Source organism: Peromyscus maniculatus, chromosome 10 (genome assembly GCF_049852395.1).
Source record: "Peromyscus maniculatus bairdii isolate BWxNUB_F1_BW_parent chromosome 10, HU_Pman_BW_mat_3.1, whole genome shotgun sequence".
Classification (NCBI taxonomy): domain Eukaryota; kingdom Metazoa; phylum Chordata; class Mammalia; order Rodentia; family Cricetidae; genus Peromyscus; species Peromyscus maniculatus.
In genome coordinates this window covers 96516843-96539141 of record NC_134861.1, presented here as the reverse complement: position 1 = coordinate 96539141, position 22299 = coordinate 96516843, and the positions used below count along the sequence as shown (strand labels likewise).

Here is a 22299-nt window from a genome sequence, read left to right as displayed (position 1 = left end):
AGCCTATGGGAGCCATTCTCTTTCAAACTATCACTCTAGCTATTGATTTTTATAGCTTTGGTGGGAAATTAGTATTAAAATAGTGATTCTCTGGAAATTGCACTATTATGTAATAGAGTGTTGTCAATTTTTACTTTTGTGGCTGGAAATTCAACTTAAGGCATCACACATGAAAGGCAAGCACACTACCACTAAGTTATCATCCCAGCCCTCAGATAACTGTTAAAATGATATTTTTAGGCTACCTTAAAAATGTTTACTACTTCACAAAATGATCCTCAAATATGATATAATATATAAAACAATAGTTCCGTGTGGAAAACTTGGGAGATGGAAATTACCGGACTTGAAGAAACTGGCCTAGGTTGAAGGCTAACTAGCTAAAGGGTTGCGTTATTCAGATGACCCTCGAGTCCAAGCTGCCCAGAACCTTGTCCTTGTCCACAGCATGTGTTCTCTGCTGACGTGAAGGTGAGTGAGATCTGGAACTGCCTTCTCATTGTGTGTGCTGTTTTGAACAGGTTGGCTCAAAGCTCATCTCTTGTCACAAACTGGTGCTAGCTTGTGTGATTCCCTACTTCAGAGCCATGTTTCTTTCTGAAATGGCTGAAGCCAAGCAGGCGCTGATTGAGATTCGAGACTTTGATGGTGATGCCGTGGAAGACTTGGTGAAATTCGTCTACTCTTCCCGGCTCACGTTGACAGTAGACAACGTCCAGCCTCTCCTGTATGCGGCATGCATCCTGCAGGTTGAACTGGTGGCCAGGGCTTGCTGTGAATACATGAAGTTACATTTCCATCCCTCCAATTGCCTGGCAGTACGAGCCTTTGCGGAGAGTCACAACCGAATAGACCTGATGGACATGGCGGACCAGTATGCCTGCGAGCACTTTACTGAAGTGGTGGAGTGTGAAGACTTCGTGAGTGTGTCGCCCCAGCACCTCCACAAGCTGCTGTCCTCCAGTGACCTCAACATCGACAGTGAGAAGCAGGTCTACAGTGCTGCTATCAAGTGGCTCCTTGCCAATCCCCAGCATCACTCTAAATGGCTGGATGAGACGCTTGCACAGGTAGGGCTCCCGTAGGGCCGTGAGGGCACGAGGGTACGGGGAGCAATCCACGTTGTGCATTGCTGTGTGCCGTCATGTGTCTGAAGGGGTGCAGTCTGGAGTTAACTCTTCGTGTCCTCTACAGTTCCTGCACTAAAGGTAATCTGGATATGTTGTATTGGAATGATTTTTAGCTTAAATATTTAAAATATTCATATGAAATAGTAATGGATACTGTGTTAGGAAACAGTTCTACCTGAAACCTATATCTGACTTTATTATGAAGTTTCTAAGTTTTAATGAAGCATTTTCCTAATGAAAGTGTAGCCATTCCTAAGGATTGTAGATCTGTTCTGGAAAAAAACCACATGGCATCACTTTGCATGCTGAAGTTTATTTTGAAATCTCAGGAATGTGTGTTATGATTGTTCCTGTTTGGTAACTGTGCTGTGGGTACTGTGGATAAGGAACTGACAACGAGGCCTTCCAGGGTCTGTACCCCGTGGTCTGTTTCCTTCCTGCTGTCTCCTCTTGTTCTCTTCCACCTCTTCCTCCTTTTGTTGACTTTGTTTACTGAGAAGTAAAATGATGCTACCTGAAGAGGAACAGTTTCAGTTACTTACCTTTTTCTGAATTAATGCTTTGTGAAAACTTTGTAGTTGATAAAAATACTGGATCAGGGTAGGGATGTAGCTCAGTGGACAGAATGCTTGCCTACCATGAATAAAGCCCTGGGTTTGGTCCTCAGCACAGCCCAAGGCAGACGTAGTGATGCGTGCCTGTAACCGCAGAACTTAGGAGATAAGGCAAGAGGAGCAGAGCTGGAAAGCATCCTGGGCTACACAGCAAGTTAGAGACCAGACATGGCTGCATTAAAATGTGTCTCAAAACAAAGCTAAAACCACTGGGTACTTAATTCAATATGTTGTTTGGAGACAGAGTCTCTATGGCCCAGACTGGCCTGGTACTCTGTCACTTAGACTGGCCCCAAATCCAGAACCCTTCTCTCTTGGCCTCCCATATTCTGGGGTTACAGACATGAGTCACCATGCTCAGTTATGCTCAAATTTAATAAACATTCTTAGTGGTGTTATCAAATCTTAACCTATTAAGAGCAAATTTATTTGTATTTTTATTCAGAGGAAGAAAACACATTCAAAGCATGATTATAATTGGATTTTTTAAAGCATGTGTAACAATTATTTTTCAACTTCTAACTTTCCATGCATAATTGTTCACGATCGTAGGTTCGTCTGCCATTATTGCCGGTTGATTTCCTTATGGGTGTTGTGGCAAAAGAACAGATTGTCAAGCAAAACCTAAAATGTAGAGATCTACTGGATGAAGCAAGGAACTATCACCTTCATTTGAGCAGCAAACCGGTCCCTGACTTTGAGTACACGGTCCGCACTACCCCAAGGAAGCATACGGCTGGTGAGTAAATGATGCTCACTCCAGCCACTTGCCAGAAAGGGCATTTGACGTATCTGAGGGCTGGGTTACATATGCCTAAACCTAACAGTCAGATAATTCGGGTCTGAGTGTCTTAAGGTAATAATTAGTATGTAAGTGTATGTGTGTATCCACGATTCGTAATGTACATCATTTAGTTTTACTAACACAGCACTTTCTTGGTTTTTTAGTTTGCTTTAACGAGACAGAATCCCATTGTAGCCCAGGCCGTCCTTAAACTCACGGCCCTGCCTCTGCCTCTTGAATGCTTGATCACAGTCATCACTGCTGTGCCTGCCTACACTAGCCAGTTTTTATAAAAGGCTGTGAATCCTACAGAATCTGGAGTAATAGCTTTTCCTCCGAGGTCCTCCCTGATTCTTTGGCCACCGTTGGTGCCTTTAGAGAGCTTTGTTGGAATTTGATTAGCTATGTTGCTTTGTAATCTCTTTATTGACATGTCCTTAAGAAATGGCTGAAGATGTTTAAGGCTCGTATCTATAGTGCCAAACATTGAGCTTGACACACATTACATATCCCAGCACTTGTCATTATATTTTACCAAATCAAATGAAAAGCATAAAAACATTTGTATGAAGGGCTGTTAAGCCCTTATAATTTAAAGCTCTTACATTTAAGGAGCATAATGCTTTACATTAATTATACCACTTTTAGACTTTATATTGCTCCAAGAAAAGTGTGTGTGTGTGTGTGTGTGTGTGTGTGTGTGTGTGTGTGTGTGTGTGTCTTGCCTGAAGTCCCCGTGTATCCCAGCTGACCAGGGTGAGAGAACATAAGTGAAGTCCAAGAGCTCAGCAAACGGAATCCTGTACAGAGGTTTCCTCTGCATTGTCACCCAGTAGCACTGTGGGGACCAGCCTGACACCACAGAAAGGTGCCTTCAGTATGAGTCCACCGGCTTCTGGAGATGGTCTTCTAAATAGTTAGACCATTGTTTCTCCTTTTTATGTTAGTAAATAGAATTACAGTTTTTGGTTTCAGCCAGCAGCACCTTTAGATGTCTTTAATCCCAGCACGTGTTTGAGAGAGAGCCAGGTAGATTTTTATCTTGTGAGTTTGATGCTAGCCTAGTCTACACAGTGACTATGGAAACTTCCAGGCCAACCATGTCTTTAAAAAAGGGTCCTTTTTTTTCCATCACAGAATTCTATTTTTGTGAATCCTGTCTCATACGCTTAAGATGTTTAATTAAATTCTTTAAGTTCACTGTTTTCTCTGCTTGTTTGTTTGCTGTGGGATGAAGCCCAGGGCTCCGTGCATGCTAGGCAAGCATTCTGCAAACCCAGATTTAAACTCACCGTCTCAGCAGCCTTGGTTCATGCCAACATCACCATATACCAAACATCAGTGTGTGGTCCCTTATAAGAACATTACAGAGCGGGTTTTAACAAAGGACTCAGCCTTTTATGAGGTAGATGGTGTTCTTCCATTTAGGGAAGAGACAACCAATAATAGGGCTGGAATTTTCCAAACTAAACAGAAACCACATTTGTATTCTGATATTTTTGCCTCCATTTTTGCTTTTTGTTTGTTTTTTTTCTTTCATAACATGTTCAAAGGTGACTGATGTAGTTTCGAAAAAATGTGATCTAAGAATAAGATGACATTCTGGGATTCTAATCCTGCCACTGCTAATCTTTCGAGGCCTCAGTTTATTATCAACTTGACTGTGTGATCTTGTAGGTCTCCTCTAACCTGAGCTTCTCTGACTCAAAGTGTTGAATTAGTGGGAAAGGGAGCGTGAGTGGGTCAACTTCTCCATTTCCGTAGTCACTCAGCAGACATTAAATGCCTCCTCCGTTGCAGACTCTGGAACAGGCTGTAGAAAAGCAGACAAACAGCCTGGTTGGGAACAGATAGTTGAAGAGATAAATTCAGTAGAGTGTTGCGGGTACTTTGCTGGGACCCCCAAGTGTGGGGTGACCACCGAGAGTGGTGGTGGCTACTTTGTAAGGGTCAGGAAAAGTTTTAGAGAAAATGAAGCTCAGCCTTTGTTTTAAATAGTACATAGATCGTCTTCAGGATGCCATTTAGGGGGAATGCTCTTCAGCTCCCTTTATCTCCCCAGAGTGCCAAGGACATGCCAGGCACTATCTAGTTAGTGTGCAAATGCTCACTTCCATGGTGAGCACATGCCAGGCACTATCTAGTTAAGTGTGTAAATGCTCACTTTCAAACAGCTGAGCACATGCCAGGCACTATCTAGTTAAGTGTGTAAATGTTCACTTTCAAACAGCTGAGCACATGCCAGGCACTACCTAGTTAGTGCATAACGCTCACTACCACAGTCGTACTCTAGTTTGGGATGGCGGTTGTCAGTGTATGGACATTTCAGTCACGTGTAGGTGAATGATAGTTACGAAAAGCACTGTAGGAAACTCCAAGGATGGGCGCTGGATGCATGTGCCGGAGCTTGAGCTGTTGGTAGGGTTAGACTAGAGGGCATTTATGCTGTGATAAAGGTGTCATTTGTTTTTCTTGCAGTTCTGGGGATGAATCCCAGCCCTCAGACAAACATTCCAACCCTGAGCACATCTCTAGCCCTGAGGCTTTACCTGGAAGGCACTCAGAGTGATGCACACGGTCACCCCTGGAGCCTGTTAGAAATACAATCCTTACATCTCCCCTAAATGACCAAATCAGAGACTCTGAGGGTCAGACCCCAGATCTCTACTTCATACCTTCAGATGATTCTGAATTACATCAAAGTTGCTTTTTCCTGATTGTGGTAAATAGATATAAGATGTTGTCTTAACCATTTTTATAATTCTGGGCATTTGCTGAAGTTTTTGGGTAGAGGTTATGGGAGAGTGTTGAAACAGTCTTTTATCAGATTGTCCTTGTCTTCGTTAGGGTTTTGTTGCTATGAAGAGATACCATGACCACAGCAACTCTTATAAGGGAGAACATCTAATTGAGGTGGTTTACAATTTCAGGGGCTCAGTCCGTTGTCATCATAGCAGCACATGGTAGCATGTAGGCAGACATGGTGCTAGAGGAGTAGCTGAGAGTTCTACACCCAGATCCATGGGCAGCAGGAAGAGAGAACAACACACTGGGCTAGGCTTGAGCATCTGAAACCTCAAAGCCCGCCCCCAGTGACACACTTCCTCCAGTAAGGCCACACCCGCTCCAACAACGCCACACTTCCTAAGAGTGCCACTCCCTGTGGCCCGTGGGGGCCATTGTCATTCACATCATCACAGTTCTGTTGGCAGTCTAGAAGCAAAATGGCTTCTTGGTGAGGACAGGCTGGATCTTGCAACTGAGCTGTAGCTGGTGGAGACCTGCACCGAGACAGTGGCAGCTTGAGAGGGCAGGTGTGACATGTCGGGGAGGAAGGCAGGAGATGCTGGGGCACACTGGGTCTCAGGGCTGTGCGGGCTCGGGTGGCGGCAGCATAGCTCAGGCACGTTAATGGAGGTCCCGTGATACGGACCTTCAACACAGAGACGGACCTCTCCCCAGAGTGTAGGAAGTGGTGAGGGGCAGTGTGGGAAACATGAAAACAAAGGAAACCTGGAAGTCACAGGCACCAAGAGAGGAATTTTCCAAACAGGTAAGTGAACGTATTTAACTCGGTGTTGTGTTTAGTGGGGAAACTTTAGAGGTTGATGAAGGCGGCAGATCCGCAGTGGCTGGGACAGAGGCTCTCTCTGCATTGTATGAGTATGTGTGTCCTTCTTCCTAGAGAAAAACAAGTAAAACGATTGTTAGGACTTTAGCAAGGACACTTGTAATGAGCGCGAATACAGAAAAGGATAGATAACCGATGAATCACAATCTTTGAAAAGTTCAAGGAAAGGGAACAAAAAGAAAATTCGATTTCATAACTCACTCTTTAAGAAAATTACTCAGAATTTGACATTTGTTTTCCACACCAATTAAAAATAAAGTTTTAAAAAGCCATGCTACTGATCTGTGTCTTGTGGCTTTGTCTTCAGGTGTGCTGTTCTGTGTAGGTGGTCGAGGTGGATCTGGTGACCCCTTTCGTAGTATTGAATGCTATTCTATCAACAAAAACAGTTGGTTCTTTGGACCAGAAATGAATAGCCGAAGGCGGCATGTGGGTGTGATCTCTGTGGAAGGTGGGTCTGTTGTTGCTGAATGATATCATAAAACCATGGTGCTTTTCTTAATTACATGAGCTTTGAGATTTTCTTTTTATTATTATTTTTTATTAATAATATATAAATTAAATATATTATATTATATATTAAAATATATAAATATAAAATAACAATAAATTATTGATATTATTTATTAGTATTAGTTGTAAAGTATTTTAATATATTGATGAAATTTTTGAGTGGTGGTCATTTGCTTGCCTCTGTCCACAGATGCTTGGCATGTTGGTATAGAAATTAGTATATTGGTATACAAATTATCAAATTAGTATATAAATTAGCATGTTGGTATATAAATTTTAAAATGAGCAGCTGGAAAGCAAAATTCTTGTGGCTGAGTATGGTGGCACATACTTATAATCCCAGCATTTGGAGACTGAGGCAGGAAGATTTGGGTTCCAGGCCAGCCTGAGCTACATGAACCAAGACCCTGGTTCAAGTTGCCAAGGGCTGGAAACGTGTCTCAGTGATAGAACACTTGTCTTATGTATGACATGTCCTGGGATCAATTATAATAAATATTTTAGTTCTAAATCAGTTTTAGTTTTTACTAAAATTTTCAAGAGAAGGTCCCTTGTGTCTTGGAACTCACTGTGTACCTGAGGCTGACATTGAACCTCTGATCTTCCTGCTTCTACCTCTTGGGCTGGGATCACAGGTGTGCACACCACATCTAGTTTACTCAGTGCTGGGAGCTGACCCAGGGTTTCCTGTGTGGTAGGCAAGAACTCTGTCAACTGAGCTACATTCCTAGCTCCTTAGTTATTTTTTATATATTTTAAGAGATTTTTTATTATTTATTTTGTTGTTTATTAATTTTGGGTTTTCTGAGACAGGATTTCTGTATAGCCCTGACTGTCCAGAACTCGCTCTGTAGACCAGGCTGGCCTCAAAGTCAGAGATCCATCAAGTGCTGGGATTAAAGGTGTGCCCCCATCACCACCCAGCTAATTTTATTATGTGTGTGACTGTGTGTCTGCATGTATGTATGTACACCATGTGTGTACGTGGTGCAAGAAGAGGCCAGAAGAGGGCATCAGATCCCCCTGGAACAGGGTTCTGGACGGTTTTGAGCATCAGTGTGGTGCTGTTGGGTTGTCTGCAAGAGCACCAAGCACTCCTGACTGCTGAGCCATCCCCGGCCTCTGTGTTTTCAGAAACGTTAGTCCTCCTATAAAATGAAGAAACGCTGATTCTGAAAATCCTTCTAATGATTCTTAAAATCCTTCTAATAATTTTTCTAGGGTTCCGCAATTAATTAATTTTTAGTAATGATTTAAAATCTTCTCTAACTGTACAGTGTAGGAAAATGCTGAGGCAGCTAAGGATATAGCTCGGTGACAGACCACAGTCTTCTCACTTTCTGTTGTTGATTTTTTTTTACTCAGAAAAAGGTAGATCATTTTGTATTAACAGTTTTACATTTTCCTTATTTGCTATTAGCCTTTTTTCATTTTATTGACCTGTTTTGAAAGCAGAATTAATGATTTCATTTACTATTTGATAAAGTGGGAAACCCAAGAATGATGTTTGAAAGCATTATAGCTGTACACACAAGGACATGTTTATTGAAAGCTTGCACTGATTTTTCACTTCCTACTGATGACCTCAATTCAATGTTGAACAGAAAAAAAATGTTAAAAGTTAATTTATTATGACATTCTAGTCATGTACTGTTTACATGAAATAGTAACACCTGGGAATTAAATAAAAATACTTCTTTATTTGACAGGTAAAGTGTATGCAGTGGGTGGACATGATGGGAATGAGCATTTAGGTAGCATGGAGATGTTTGATCCTCTCACTAATAAATGGATGATGAAGGCATCAATGAACACCAAGAGGTAGGTCCCTGCAAATTCTTTTGAATTGATAGTGTAAAGTTAAAAGACAATACTGAAAAAAAAATCTTATTTTGAAGTTTTTTCCTTTTTTTAGGAACGTATCCTTCTCAAGCCCATTTTGTCAAAGCATCCAAAGCCATGCTTTGTCACAATTTTTTATATTTAAGAATGGAATCATCAGGGGCTGGAGAGATGGCTCAGTGGTCAATAGCACTCTTCCAGAGAGAGGACCAGGGTTCAATTCCCAGCACCCACATGGCAGCTCACAATTGTCTGTAACTCTAGTTCAAGAGGATCAGACACCCTCACACAGACATACATGCAGGCAAAACACTAATGCACATCAAATAAATAAATGTTTAAAAAAATAATGGAATCATAAGGGTGTGGCCAGATGGATCAGCAGTTAAGGTGTGTGCTGCTCTTCCAGAGGTTCAGTTCACAGCCCCCACATCGAGCAGCTCACAACCACCTGTAACTCCAGCCTTGTGAGGCTGACACCCTGTTGTGGACTCCTCCAGCACCTGTACACACATGTGCGTGTGCACACACACTCACACACACACTTTCAAACTGGTTTGAATGGACTTACCTTTTAGTTCCCATCATGGTAGCCACAGTCTTCTGTAGGAAGCCTTGCTGCTCTTTTGGAAACTTTTTGTTTGAAAGGACTTTAGGGTTTTGTTGTTGTTGTTGTTGTTGTTGTTGTTTTTCCAGAAAAGTTGCAAATATGGTAGCATTCCTTTTTTTGTTCATTTTGTCTAATTTTATTTAAAATGCTTTTTGCACTCATTTATTTATTTGGCGGAAGAGAAGGGAGGTGCATGCCTTCCTGCACCAGGAGTGCATGTGTGGAGGTCAGGGAGAGCTCACAGGAGGCGGTTCTCTCCTTCCATCATGGTTTCCAGGGGTCAGACTCAGGTCATCAAGCTCAGTGGCAAATGCCTTTACCTGCTGAGCCACCTCAACAGCCCTGGGTATTGTGCTCTGTTTCTTTGTGTTTTGTTGCATTGTAGTGAGACAGGATCTCATGTCATACAGGTAGGCCTTACACTTGTTATCCAAGAATATGTAGAGTTCCAGGTGTCAGGTATTCTCAGCTGAAGATCATATTACCTCCTCTGCAAGACAGTTACTGCTAGTATCTCATAGACAGCTCAGGGATGCTGATAAAAGTCCTCCAATGCTGGAGCGTAGCCCTCTAGAGCTAAGAATCACCTGGCTTGAAGTTCCCATCATGCCAAGGTATATCCATATATCTTTCACCCAGTTTCCCGTATCTAACATCTCACAGCTGGAGTTTAGTGTCAGAAATAAGCATTGATGCAATGCTGCCAACTTTTGCCAGTTTCCCAATACATTTTTCTTTATAGTGTGAGTGTGTGTGGTGTGTGTGGTGTGGTGTGGTGTGGTGTGTGTGTGTGTGTGTGTGTGTGTGTGTGGTGTGTGTGTGTGGTGTATGTGTGTGTGTGGTGTGTGTGGTGTGTGTGTGTGTGGTGTGTGTGTGTGTGGTGTGTGTGTGTGTGGTGTGTGTGTGTGTGTGTGTGTGTGTGTGTGTGTGTGGTGTGTGTGGTGTGGGTGTGTGTGGTGTGGTGTGTGTGTGTGTGTGTGTGTGTGTGTGTGTGTGTGTGTGTGTACATGCGTGCATGTAAGTGCCCCTGAGGCCCGAGAGGGCATCGGATCCCCTGGAGCTGGAGATAGTTGTCTATAAGCGGGTTAACCAGACTGCCAGACATCAAACTCCAGTCCTCTGCAGGAGCAGTGAGTGCTCTTGACCCCTGAGCATCCCTCCAGCCCTCCTTATACGTTCTTAGGTTTCTGATCTGCTTCACATACCTCCTTTATGGGCTGATAATTTGATACCATATGAATAGAAATTGAAGCAGGTATTTTTGTCTTGTTTCTGACCTTAATGAAAATTCATGTAGTGTTTCTCTCAAACATGTTTCTAACTAGCTCTAAGGCTTATTACTATCTTGTTAAGAAAATAGCTCTCTCAATTTCTGTTTTCTTTACAATTTTAAAATATTTTAAATTCTCATCTTTAATAAATTGAACTATATTTTGATTATTAGAACTTATCTAAAGGGGAGAATGTTAACTACATGATTCAGTAATTTAGCCTCTTGTAAATTTGTATTAATGATTTGAATAGTAACTTCCAACATCTAGATGAAAGAGCAATTAAAATCATGTCACCAAAACAGGATTCAGAAAGGCAGTAGCCCCGGGATACAGCTCTGTGTCTTAGTGCTTCCCTAACATGCCCGAGGTCCTGAGTTCAATTCCCCAGCACCACTTAGTGCAGCCAACAGCAGCTCCCAAAACAAGCAGACCAAGTATTCTGTAGACAAAACCCTCAAGAAGTGTCAAACAAGGGTGTGTATTAAAGCCTAGAACGTATTGGTTATAACAGGACTGCGTGGTGGGAGAGAGAGTTTGTGGATGTTTTGTGCAGAATAGAGTAGCCTGCTTGTGCCTGTGTGAAACATAGACCGTAAAGGAGAGGGGTAGTGTGTCTACACTACAGTCGTCTACAGTAAAGGAGAGGGGTAGTGTGTCTACAGTACAGTCTACAGTAAAGGAGAGGGGTAGTGTGTCTACAGTACAGTCGTCTACAGTAAAGGAGAGGGGTAGTGTGTCTACAGTATAGTCTACCGTAAAGGAGAGGGGTAGTGTGTCTACAGCACAGTCTACAGTAAAGGAGAGGGGTAGTGTGTCTACAGTACAGTTGTCTACAGTAAAGGAGAGGGGTAGTGTGTCTACAGCACAGTCTACAGTAAAGGAGAGGGGTAGTGTGTCTACAGTACAGTTGTCTACCGTAAAGGAGAGGGGTAGTGTGTCTACAGCACAGTCTACAGTAAAGGAGAGGGGTAGTGTGTCTACAGTACAGTCGTCTACAGTAAAGGAGAGGGGTAGTGTGTCTACAGTACAGTCTACAGTAAAGGAGAGGGGTAGTGTGTCTACAGTACAGTCGTCTACAGTAAAGGAGAGGGGTAGTGTGTCTACAGTACAGTCTACAGTAAAGGAGAGGGGTAGTGTGTCTACAGTACAGTCTACAGTAAAGGAGAGGGGTAGTGTGTCTACAGTACAGTCTACAGTAAAGGAGAGGGGTAGTGTGTTACAGCACAGTCGTCTGCAGTAAAGGAGAGGGGTAGTGTGTCTACAGTACAGTTGTCTACAGTAAAGGAGAGGGGTAGTGTGTCTACTGTACAGTCTACAGTAAAGGAGAGGGGTAGTGTGTCTACAGTACAGTTGTCTACCGTAAAGGAGAGGGGTAGTGTGTCTACAGCACAGTCTACAGTAAAGGAGAGGGGTAGTGTGTCTACAGCACAGTCTACAGTAAAGGAGAGGGGTAGTGTGTCTACAGCACAGTCTACAGTAAAGGAGAGGGGTAGTGTGTCTACAGTACAGTTGTCTACAGTAAAGGAGAGGGGTAGTGTGTCTACAGCACAGTCTACAGTAAAGGAGAGGGGTAGTGTGTCTACAGCACAGTCTACAGTAAAGGAGAGGGGTAGTGTGTCTACAGTACAGTTGTCTACAGTAAAGGAGAGGGGTAGTGTGTCTACAGTACAGTTGTCTACAGTAAAGGAGAGGGGTAGTGTGTCTACAGTACAGTCTACAGTAAAGGAGAGGGGTAGTGTGTCTACAGTACAGTCGTCTACAGTAAAGGAGAGGGGTAGTGTGTCTACAGTACAGTCTACAGTAAAGGAGAGGGGTAGTGTGTCTACAGTACAGTCATCTACAGTAAAGGAGAGGGGTAGTGTGTCTACAGTATAGTCTACAGTAAAGGAGAGGGGTAGTGTGTCTACAGTACAGTCGTCTACAGTAAAGGAGAGGGGTAGTGTGTCTACAGTATAGTCTACAGTAAAGGAGAAGGGTAGTGTGTTTACAGTGCAGCTGTCTACATTCACAGGAGTGAAGAGAGCTCAGGGAGATTATAATCATATTGCTCTTCATGCTGTGCTGGCCATATGATGATAGCTGCATTGTTCTTTATGCTGGTCTCTATCAACTTTTAAACTTTTACTTCAGGTGCACGTTTGCAATTAATATAATCTGTTTATGCAGAAATATATGTTTATAATTTGAAAATAAAGTGTATACAGGGATGCACAAAAAAGTTGAATGATGTAAACACAGGGCTACCTTAAAGATTAGCAGGTTAGGAGTACACCCGAGAACATGCTGTGTGACAATAACTGGGACTAGAGCATCCCACACCTTTGACAGGGAGCGTAAGGAGTAGCAGAGCTGAGGTTTGCTTTTCTGATGTTTCCGGGGAAATGGGAGGGACCTGAAGCCAACTCTGAGTTAAGCGTTTATCCGCGGAGGCCTCTAAGGCTACTGTAGCATTTAGAATAGCTCAACTTTTGGTGGCTATAATTTGTCCTTTTTTATTGTCCATATAACAATGAGTTAACTTTCAGTAGGGGCTAAGTCTTCCTCTCAAAGGAAAAATAAATGCTCTTCAGAAATAAAGCAGTGCATGCAAAGCATGTGATAGGAAAATGAACATTCTTTTACGGTGTTTTTGTTTGTTTGTTTGTTTTTGTTTTTGTTTTGTTTTTTGTTTTTTCGAGACAGGGTTTCTCTGTGTAGCTTTGCGCCTCTCCTGGAACTCACTTGGTAGCCCAGGCTGGCCTCGAACTCACAGAGATCCGCCTGGCTCTGCCTCCCGAGTGCTGGGATTAAAGGCGTGCGCTGCCACCCGGCTCTTTTACGGTGTTTTAATGAAACTGCAACAAAATGAACTCATGGGTTCAGACCTGAAGTTGGCTTTTAAATCCACAGCCGACTGCTCTCTCATCAAACCACTGACTCCTCGATTATATAACTATCTATTTGGTAACTGAACACTTTGGATTTCTTTATACTATTTTGTTGGATTTTGCATTATTATTTGTCCTGAGTTTAGGGTTAGGATGTAGCTCAGGGGTAGAATGCATTCCTGTTAGATGCAAGGCTCTGGGCTCAACCCCAAGAAAAAGAAAAAAAACAGAGCTTGACCCAAGTTTCCAGTAGTCTGTACAGGTCAAGGGATCTGCGCACATGCTCAGAAACTTTAGTACATTTTAAAACATTGGAAGAAAACCACATGCTTTGATGATTATCCTCAGAAGTGGTTTGCATTGATAAAACTTTCTTCTTTTTCCTGAAACAAACTCAGATACTAAAGCATGTTTTACTCGTCTTGTTTTTACAGGAGAGGAATTGCTTTGGCCTCCTTAGGGGGCCCAATATATGCAATCGGAGGGCTAGATGACAATACTTGCTTTAGTGACGTGGAGAGGTACGACATCGAATCTGACCAGTGGAGTACAGTGGCACCAATGAACACTCCCCGTGGAGGCGTTGGCTCGGTGGCTTTAGTGGTAAGTGAAACAGCCATTTCCCATGGAGAGGCACCAACCACGTCCATGGTCAGCATGGTCTGATCCACGTCGGCAGCTGCAGGGTTGACTATATACCAAACGGCTCATGAAATACCAGTTTCCCTACGTTCTGCTCACCTGTTAGGACGTGGATAGATCCAACTGATGTGTGTTTTCCCTCCTTTAGAACCATGTTTACGCAGTGGGTGGCAATGATGGAGTGGCCTCCTTATCCAGTGTGGAGAGGTACCATCCACATCTGGACAAGTGGATAGAGGTCAAGGAAATGGGTCAGCGCAGAGCAGGCAATGGTGTTAGTGAGCTTCACGGCTGCTTATATGTTGTCGGTGAGTACATGTCATCTCTCTCATCTATCAAGACATACTGTGACAAATGCCATAAAATGACATGTAACAAACAGTTACCTCATTTAATCTCTAGTAGAATCAGTCCTGAGTGTGCTTTTGAATTTTTAAAGTTGACATTAAGGCTTCTTGATTCCAATCTTCATATTTAAAACTTCTGCCAGGTGTGGTGGCACATGCCTTAATCCCAGCACTCAGGAGGCAGAAGCAAGTGAGTCTCTGTGGTTTTGAGGTCACCCTGCTCTACATAGTAAGCTCCAGGCAAGCCAGGGATATATAGTGAGACCCTATCTCAAGCAAACAAACGAAAATCCAAAAAGAAAAACTTATATATCTAAAGTAGGGGTTGCATTTGAATGAAATATATATTTGTAATTGTAGAAACATAAATTAAATATGCTTTGCTAAAACCAATCCTAAAAGGCCTGAAGACTTGTTTTCCTTCCTGTTCATTTCAAAGCAAATAACAATTTCAAGAAAGCGAGTGGCTTTTCCGTGGGAAGCAGTGTTAGTCTTTCTATTGCCTTTTGACTGATTGAAGTGCTGGGTTAGAAGGGCTTCTAGAGCTGTGCTTCCTCGATTCTTAACCTGCATCGGAGCGATCCCCCCTGGATGAAAAGGAGGCAGCCAGGGCCTGTGTTGTGGCAGCCTCCTGAGGGCAGTGCGGTGCAGTGCATTGCTCCCGCAGGGGCATCACATGACTGAGCTGTCAGACTGTCTCTGGAGGGAGACGGTGTGCTCTCGGCATCTGCAACTGCGCCCAGCGCAGGCCTTGCTTTGTTGCCATTGGTAATCTCCCTTCCAGAGAAAGAACTATGCCCAGAGAGGTCCTTAGTGTGTTATACGTCCTGGGGCTGCTGCAGTGTACTGTGGGGTGTGTTACGGTTCTTGGTAGCAGAGGGGGTTATTGTTATTAGTGTTTATTTGCAGGTAGAAGTAATGCCAGCCTCCCTGGGCTCTTGCATGACAAAGAAGGGAAATGACCCAGTTAACCCCCTCCTCTGCACTGCAGACATTTGCAGAGACAGTGGTGTGCGATAGAGCGTGGAAACCAGAGTTCTTACAGTGTGTGTGCAACCTTTCACACTTGCAGACTCACACAGACAGGTCACCACTGTGTGTCACATGGTCCCAGGAGTGTCGTTTTTTGCTGCTACTTATGAGTCTTTGGGGCCCTTATAGCTAAAACAGATGGGATAGAAAGAACAACTCAGACTGAACATGGAAGCAACCCCCTTGGGAACTGGGCAGCTCAGTGGTAAAGCTCTTGCCTGGATGCAGGAGGCCCTGGCTTCCCTCCGAGCACTGAAATCTCCAACACTGAATACAGCCGATTCGAGTAACAGCAGCCAGACTGCGTTCTGCTTTGTCTCTTCCTCTGCCTTGATTGTTTTTTTGTTGTTTTTCTTCAGTGCTGGGGATTGAACGCAAGGCTTCTTGTGTGCTTTACTGTTGAGCTACGTCCCCAGCACTGACTCTTTTTTATTACCTAAGGAGATTACATGAAACCAATAAAGAAGACAACTCTAGAGAATGTAACTCTAACAACCCGATCTTCCACATTAACATAAGCAGTAACAACATGTTATTACAGTTGTGATGAGACTGTAATATTCTTTTTTATAATTTTTACCAAAAATCCATCTGGTTATGTACATAAAATTTATTTCATTTCAATTGGTATAAGAAAATTAACCTGCTAGAAGAGATTTACTTGAATGGACAAGGGTGGCACAGGCCTTTATTCTCAGCACTCAGGAGGCAGAGGCAGGACAGCCAGGGCTACACAGAGAAACCCTGTCTCCAAAAACAAAGTTTTACTTGATTTTTTTTTAATTTGACCTTAATGTTTTAGGCTTTTTTTTTAAATTCTTTTTGGGTTTCACATTATGCATCCCAATTCCATTCATCTGCCCATCCCTTCATCTCTGTCCTCTGCCCTTGCAACTCCCCCCCAATAAAAAAATAAAATAAAATTTAAAAGAAAAATTAACATACAAAAAAGAAAAAAGTCTCATCATGGAAGCTGTGGTGTGACCCAGTGAGTCATACAGTTTACACTTTAGTCCATACATCTTTACTTGTAAGTGTTCATTGCAATGAGTCTGGTTCAAGGCCTCTGGCATCTGCTACACCCTTGATACTGGGACTCCTCCTGGATATCCTGTTGTTGTCCTGGGTCATGGAGGTCCTGTAGCCTTGGGTCTTCAGATCCAGCCTTTCACGTGCTCCAGCAGATCATAGATGGGGTAGATGTTGGGGTGGGCCAACTCAAGCTCTGGTTCTGGGCCTGAGTGGTAGCTGGGTTGGTCAGTTTGCCTACTTTCCCTCATTAGTACCACCAGGGTGAGCTTACCCACTGCAGCGGGCAGCAAGGAGCGGGGCCAGTTCTTTGCTCTCATGCCTTCAGGTGCCAGCTCACCTGCACCCACTCCACCAGGGCCAGCTCTCCGCTCCGTGCTGCAGTTGGTGAGGTGCAGGGCCAGCTCTCCGCTCTGTGCTGCAGTTGGTGAGGTGCAGGGCCAGCTCTCCGCTCCGTGCTGCAGTTGGTGAGGTGCAGGGCCAGCTCTCCGCTCCGTGCTGCAGTTGGTGAGGTGCAGGGCCAGCTCTCCGCTCTGTGCTGCAGTTGGTGAGGTGCAGGGCCAGCTCTCCGCTCTGTGCTGCAGTTGGTGAGGTACAGGGCCAGCTCTCCTGCTCTTGTGCCCCCAAGGCCAGTTAGGCTGATCTTATTTTATCTATCTATCTATCTATCTATCTATCTATCTATCTATCTATCTATCTATCTATCTGTTTTGGTTTTTCGAGGCAGGGTTTCTCTGTATAACAGTCTTGGCTGTACTGGAACTCACTTTGTAGCCCAGGCTGGCCTTAAACTCAGTGAGATTCGCCTCCTTCTGCCTCCCGAGTACTGGGATTAAAGGTGTGCACCACCACCGCCTGGCAAGGCTGACCTTATTTTTAAGGAAATGATCACAGGGAAGCAGCACTTCCTCAGATCAGGAAAACAGGTTGAGTCACTAAAGAGAACTGCTGCTCACTTAGAGGGGACCTGGAAAAGATGGAGGTTGCAGTAACAGTTGGGCTGAGTTACGCTCTATTGAAAAGTTCTTACTCATAGACTGACTATATGACAGGAGGAAGACATGGCTTTGGCAAACATAGGTGAGGACTCAGCCATAGCCCACCGGCTCAGCAGTTGTGCTGGCAAGAATGGTTTTAGGAGGAGCCCTGGAAATGAGTGCCTTTCTCTGGATGGGCCTCCTGGTTTGGTGAGGGTCAGTGTTTCTCAGGCCTCCCTGCACACAGAGGGAGTCCATCTTGCTTGCCCCTCAGCTAGGATTATGAATGGCTGCTTCCTTCCTATAAATCGACTTTCCTACAGCAACTCCTGTTCTTTCTCACTTGAGACTTCAAATCCAGGCATGGTTTGTATACACCCACAGTCCCAGCACCGAGGAGGCTAAGACCTCTCAATTTTTGAAACCCTGCCTCAAAACCTAGAGAAAAAAAGATTCAAGCCTACTGTTAAAGTACAATACTGACTAAATAGAGTTGACTTGTAGAAAATTGTAGTTGTTGGTGGTAGCTAGGTATTAGGGTAATCTTTTTTTCTGTAAATCACTCTAAAATAGCTTTAAAAGCATATGGTGATGGCACACACCTTTAATCCCAGCACTGGGGAGGCAGATCTCTGTGAGTTCAAGACCAGCCTTGTCTACAGCATGAGTTCCAGAACAGCCAGGGCTACACAGAGAACCCTGTCTCAGAAAAACAAAAAACAAAACAAACAAACAAAAAGCTTGAGGGTTTTGTTTTGTTTTGTTTGAGACAGGGTCTCTCTACCTAGTCCTGGCTGTCCTGGAACTCATTATGTAGACCAGGCTGGCCTCGAACTCAGGCATCTGCAGGACCTGCCTCTGCCTCCGAAGTGCTGGGGTTAACGTCATGTTCTACCAGGCCCAGCAAAAGCTTGAGTTTTATAAGCTGTTGAGTTGAAACTTAGTTATCAGTTTTTATGAATGCAATTCCATTTTTTAAATATTTCTTTCATAGGTGGTTTTGATGATAACTCCCCTCTGAGTTCAGTTGAACGGTACGACCCCCGAAGCAACAAGTGGGATTATGTGGCAGCACTCACGACCCCCCGGGGAGGAGTAGGCATCGCTACCGTGATGGGCAAAATCTTTGCAGTTGGCGGTCACAATGGCAATGCATACCTGAACACAGTGGAGGCATTTGATCCAGTGCTGAACAAGTAAGTAACATCCTGTTTTCTTTAGCAGAACGTACCATTTCAAGTTATTAAGGCTGAGCTCTTTGATTGTCCTCTGGGGTCACCCTCCCTGAGTGGGTACCCAAGACCACAGGTAGAATCAAACTTGACATGGATAGATAGCTCTGCTTCCCCTGCCATGCACGCTTAAGATAAAGTTCGGTGCTGAAGTTAGGCATGGCAAACAGTGTACCATTACTAATAAAATGGAGCGTGTTTAGCAGTATGCTGAAGTATATTTGCCGGCATCACTGTTCTCATACTCTAGCACCATTATTAAGTGAAACAAAGTTTATTTGAGCAAAAGAACTTGATACCATGATAGTTGTCCAGGTCCTCAGTGACCCATGAGTGGGTAGCATCTACAGAAATGATACCCCAATAAGGGGCTATCCTAGGCAAGGCAGAACATAGCATTTAAAGCTTACCAAGTGGCTTATTTCCAGAAATGTCCGTTTAATATGGTTTACTGTAGAAAACTGAAGCTGTGGGAAGCAAAGTTGAGACAACAGAGGAATGCTCTGTTACTAATATAAAGTTTGAGGAGACCTCTTTTCCCTCTGGAAACTTGCTGTCTTTTAAAACCAGCCCCACAGTCCCGAATATTGTCTTTGGTTGGGATCCCAGTGCTCTGTGGTGACAGTCTTGTCCTGTCTTTGCAGGTGGGAGCTGGTCGGACCTGTGTCCCACTGCCGGGCCGGTGCCGGAGTAGCCGTGTGTGACTGTTTAACTAGCCAGATCCGAGATGTAGGTCATGGGTCCACTAATGTGGTGGACTGTATGTGACGGGAGGCCCAGCAGCAACTGTGCGACCACACGGGATGCTCGGGAAGACAGCCAGCACTTGATGCGGCCCCCTCTGATCTGAACGTCGGCTGTTGTGGAGTGGGTACACCTCGTGGACCGATGGCTGGAGAATGGTCGTCACAAAGCTGTGTTTCCTGCTCTAGCAAATAATGAAGCCGTCTGTCTTTGAACCCATTCTTGTTCTGAAAGACGTTTCATGTAGTGCCAAACCTTAAAATAGCAGTTTATTTTGATGAATAAAATTTAACTTATTGAGTTTTATCTGTTCTTTCTCCTGAAGATACTAGCTTCAGGCAGCAGATTTTTCCCCGAGAAGGGAAGAGTCTGCTCATCAACATAAGGACTTGAGGCTCATTCGACAAGGTGCTGATGAATTGATGTTTTGTTTTTTGTCTCTAGACGGTGACTTTCAGTTCTTGAGTGTTTACCAAGTAGGAAAATGTGTGTTTCTGAGGCATTATTGAAACCATATTAGTGTCTGTAAGAAGCCCTTTGTTTCTGTTTGGAGTTTTAGAACTACAGAACGCAGCCATGCTGGGCCCTCACCAAGTGTATACTGGCTGTTCTTAGGGCTGTTGCTTTCCATTTTTCCCATCTCATGCAACTGTGCACCTGAGAATGTCTTAGTAACAACTTTAGACTAGCGAAGTCCAGTGCCCAGTTGGGAGACTTGGAAAAGAAATGTGTGACACACATGACCACCTAGGGAAGAAAACCTCAAGGGTCCTTTCACCTTGGTCTCTGGTTTAGTCCTTGGGGTTTTGGACCTAGGATCCATTTTCTTCTTATTCTGTTATCTGTCACTGTCTTGGTTTTCTAATTGTACAAAGCTGCATTTATTTATTATCAGGAGATGAATGCATTTTTACAAAAGCCCTTTATGTAGTATAGTTTGATGATTAGTTCAAGTTTGTCATTAATTAATAAAATATGTTATTGGTAAAAACAGAGGAAATGGAAACTAGTAGTTTTTTTTCATCATTTAATACCTTGCAATGTATTTATTGAAACTTAATTTCTACAAATCTGAAACTCAGCATATTGATAATCCCACTGTGACATAACAGCTCTTCATTGTTTTTGTTTATGTGTATATGTGCATGGCACACATGTGTAGACATGTGTGCACTTGTGTTCACATTCATGTGTAGGTACAGGATTAACATCAAAGACTTTCTACATTGCTGTCCATTTTACTCGCTGAGGTAGACTCTCTCAGTTGAACCCAGAGCTCATCTATACAGCTAGCTTGCTCCAGGCATCCCCTTCTCTATTTCCAGAGTGCTGGGATTATGTATAGGCAGCTGGCTTCACCTACCTGTGTTCATGTGGGTACTGGGGATCTGAACTCTGGCCCAGTGCCTGCCAGGCATATCAAACCAAAAACAAACCCAAGTGCTCAAATTGGTATCATCTTTCATCCAGCAAATTTTAAAGTCTTCATATTGGGCTATTTTTTTCTATTGTCAAGTTTTGTTTGTTTGTTTGTTTTGTTTTTATGGAGAATGATCCATGATAGCTGTGGTTCCTGTTTCAACAGAGTAAATTTAAGTATACAGCAAGTGAGAATAAAAGACTAAATAGCAAGCCGCAGAAAGACAGGAGAGCATCACATCAGACTCTCACCATCCAGCAGAAACCCCTGGACACCTAGACACCCATAAGGAGGGTCCCAGGCCTTCTCCTTAAGTTGTTCCCACCACAGGCATTTTTATATCACAGGATAAGCAGTAGCTGAGTTTCTTAGCAAAGTGTCTGAGATGATTTGCCTCCAGTTCAAGATCTTACTTTTTAAAAAATAATTTATTTAAATTTATTTTATGTGCATTGGTATGAAGGTGTCAGATCCCTAGAATTGGAGTTACAGACAGTCGTGAGCTGCCATGTGAGTTCTGGGAATTGAACCTGGGTCCTCTGGAAGAAGGGCCAGTGCTCTTAACCTGAGTCATCTCTCCAGCCCCGATTTTTTTTACTTTTACAATGTACCTATGCTCGACACCACAGCGTCCTCACTCATGACTTGTTCTGCTTCTCTCCCTTTCTCACTGGACCAAGGAGCACAGCGGCCGCCCATCCCTGGACAGGGGTCTTGAAGGACACTCTGAGAAAAACGCACTCCGGTCTGGAGGGGAGGGGATGGCGGCAGCTTCCATTCCAGAGCCAGAGTCTCAGGGAGGTTAAGCAGCATGTGGTGGCTTGCTGGTGTAATGTGTATTGTGTGAGCCTCTGAGCGGGTTTGGCTGGGTCAGTGTTCCCTGGTGCAGCTCGCTGTATTCCAGCCAACCCTCAAAGCTTTTAGCCGTAACACTTGGCAGACTAGCTACATCTGGCTGAATGTGGAGAATGACTTGAAACGTGTCTGCTGTCAGTTTCTCATCTAATAGATTGCTGGACACTCGTGGTTACTGGCATGCATGTTGTATTTATTATCAGGGCCAAGGATCATGGCCCTGATAATAATAATTATAATTATAATAAAATATCTCATTTGATTATTTAAAATATTTTCCTTAGCAGACTCGTATCATATGTAGAGAGTTTGTGTGTACTCCATTTCTGATTTTTACTAGACAGTGGTCATCTAACATGCTACGTCTGTACCCTTGTTTCTGAAATACGAAGGACTCATAAAAGAATGTGAGATAAAGGGAACACTGGCGGTCACAAGCCTGGCCTTGCAGGCCCGACAGCAGCAGAAGAAATAAACAGGATCGGCAGGTTGTCTCCTTAAAAAGTCATGCTTTGAGGTAAGAGTGCGGTAGAGGAACAGTGTGCTTAGATGACCAGTGTGCACACAGAAACGAGGAAATGGCATTTCAGAGATGATTACTGTGGGACTCCATGTTAACCACAGATGCTAACAGCACATACCCAAAACTGCTGCAGAACAGCAAAAGTACTGAAATTATAAGTGGAAAAATACACTGGATTTTTTTTTTTTTTTTTTTGAGGCAGGATTCTCCATGTAGCTCTGGCTGTCCTGGAA

General features: G+C 43.6%; 1 protein-coding gene across 11 annotated transcripts in view; it reads left to right on the top strand.

Annotated features, from left to right (window-relative positions):
* Klhl8 (kelch like family member 8) overlaps window positions 1-20268 on the top strand; it is a 63270-nt gene extending 43002 nt beyond the window's left edge. For all 11 annotated transcript variants that reach the window (XM_076546822.1, XM_076546816.1, XM_076546818.1 and 8 more), the window contains 8 exons: window positions 522-1070; window positions 2297-2483; window positions 6467-6610; window positions 8382-8493; window positions 13700-13868; window positions 14056-14215; window positions 18287-18488; window positions 19169-20268. In XM_076546822.1, coding sequence (XP_076402937.1) covers window positions 522-1070; window positions 2297-2483; window positions 6467-6610; window positions 8382-8493; window positions 13700-13868; window positions 14056-14215; window positions 18287-18488; window positions 19169-19292 — 1647 coding nt within the window. In that variant the 3' untranslated portion in view covers window positions 19293-20268. The remainder of the gene's footprint in view (window positions 1-521; window positions 1071-2296; window positions 2484-6466; window positions 6611-8381; window positions 8494-13699; window positions 13869-14055; window positions 14216-18286; window positions 18489-19168) is intronic.
* The last annotated feature ends 2031 nt before the right edge of the window (window positions 20269-22299 follow it).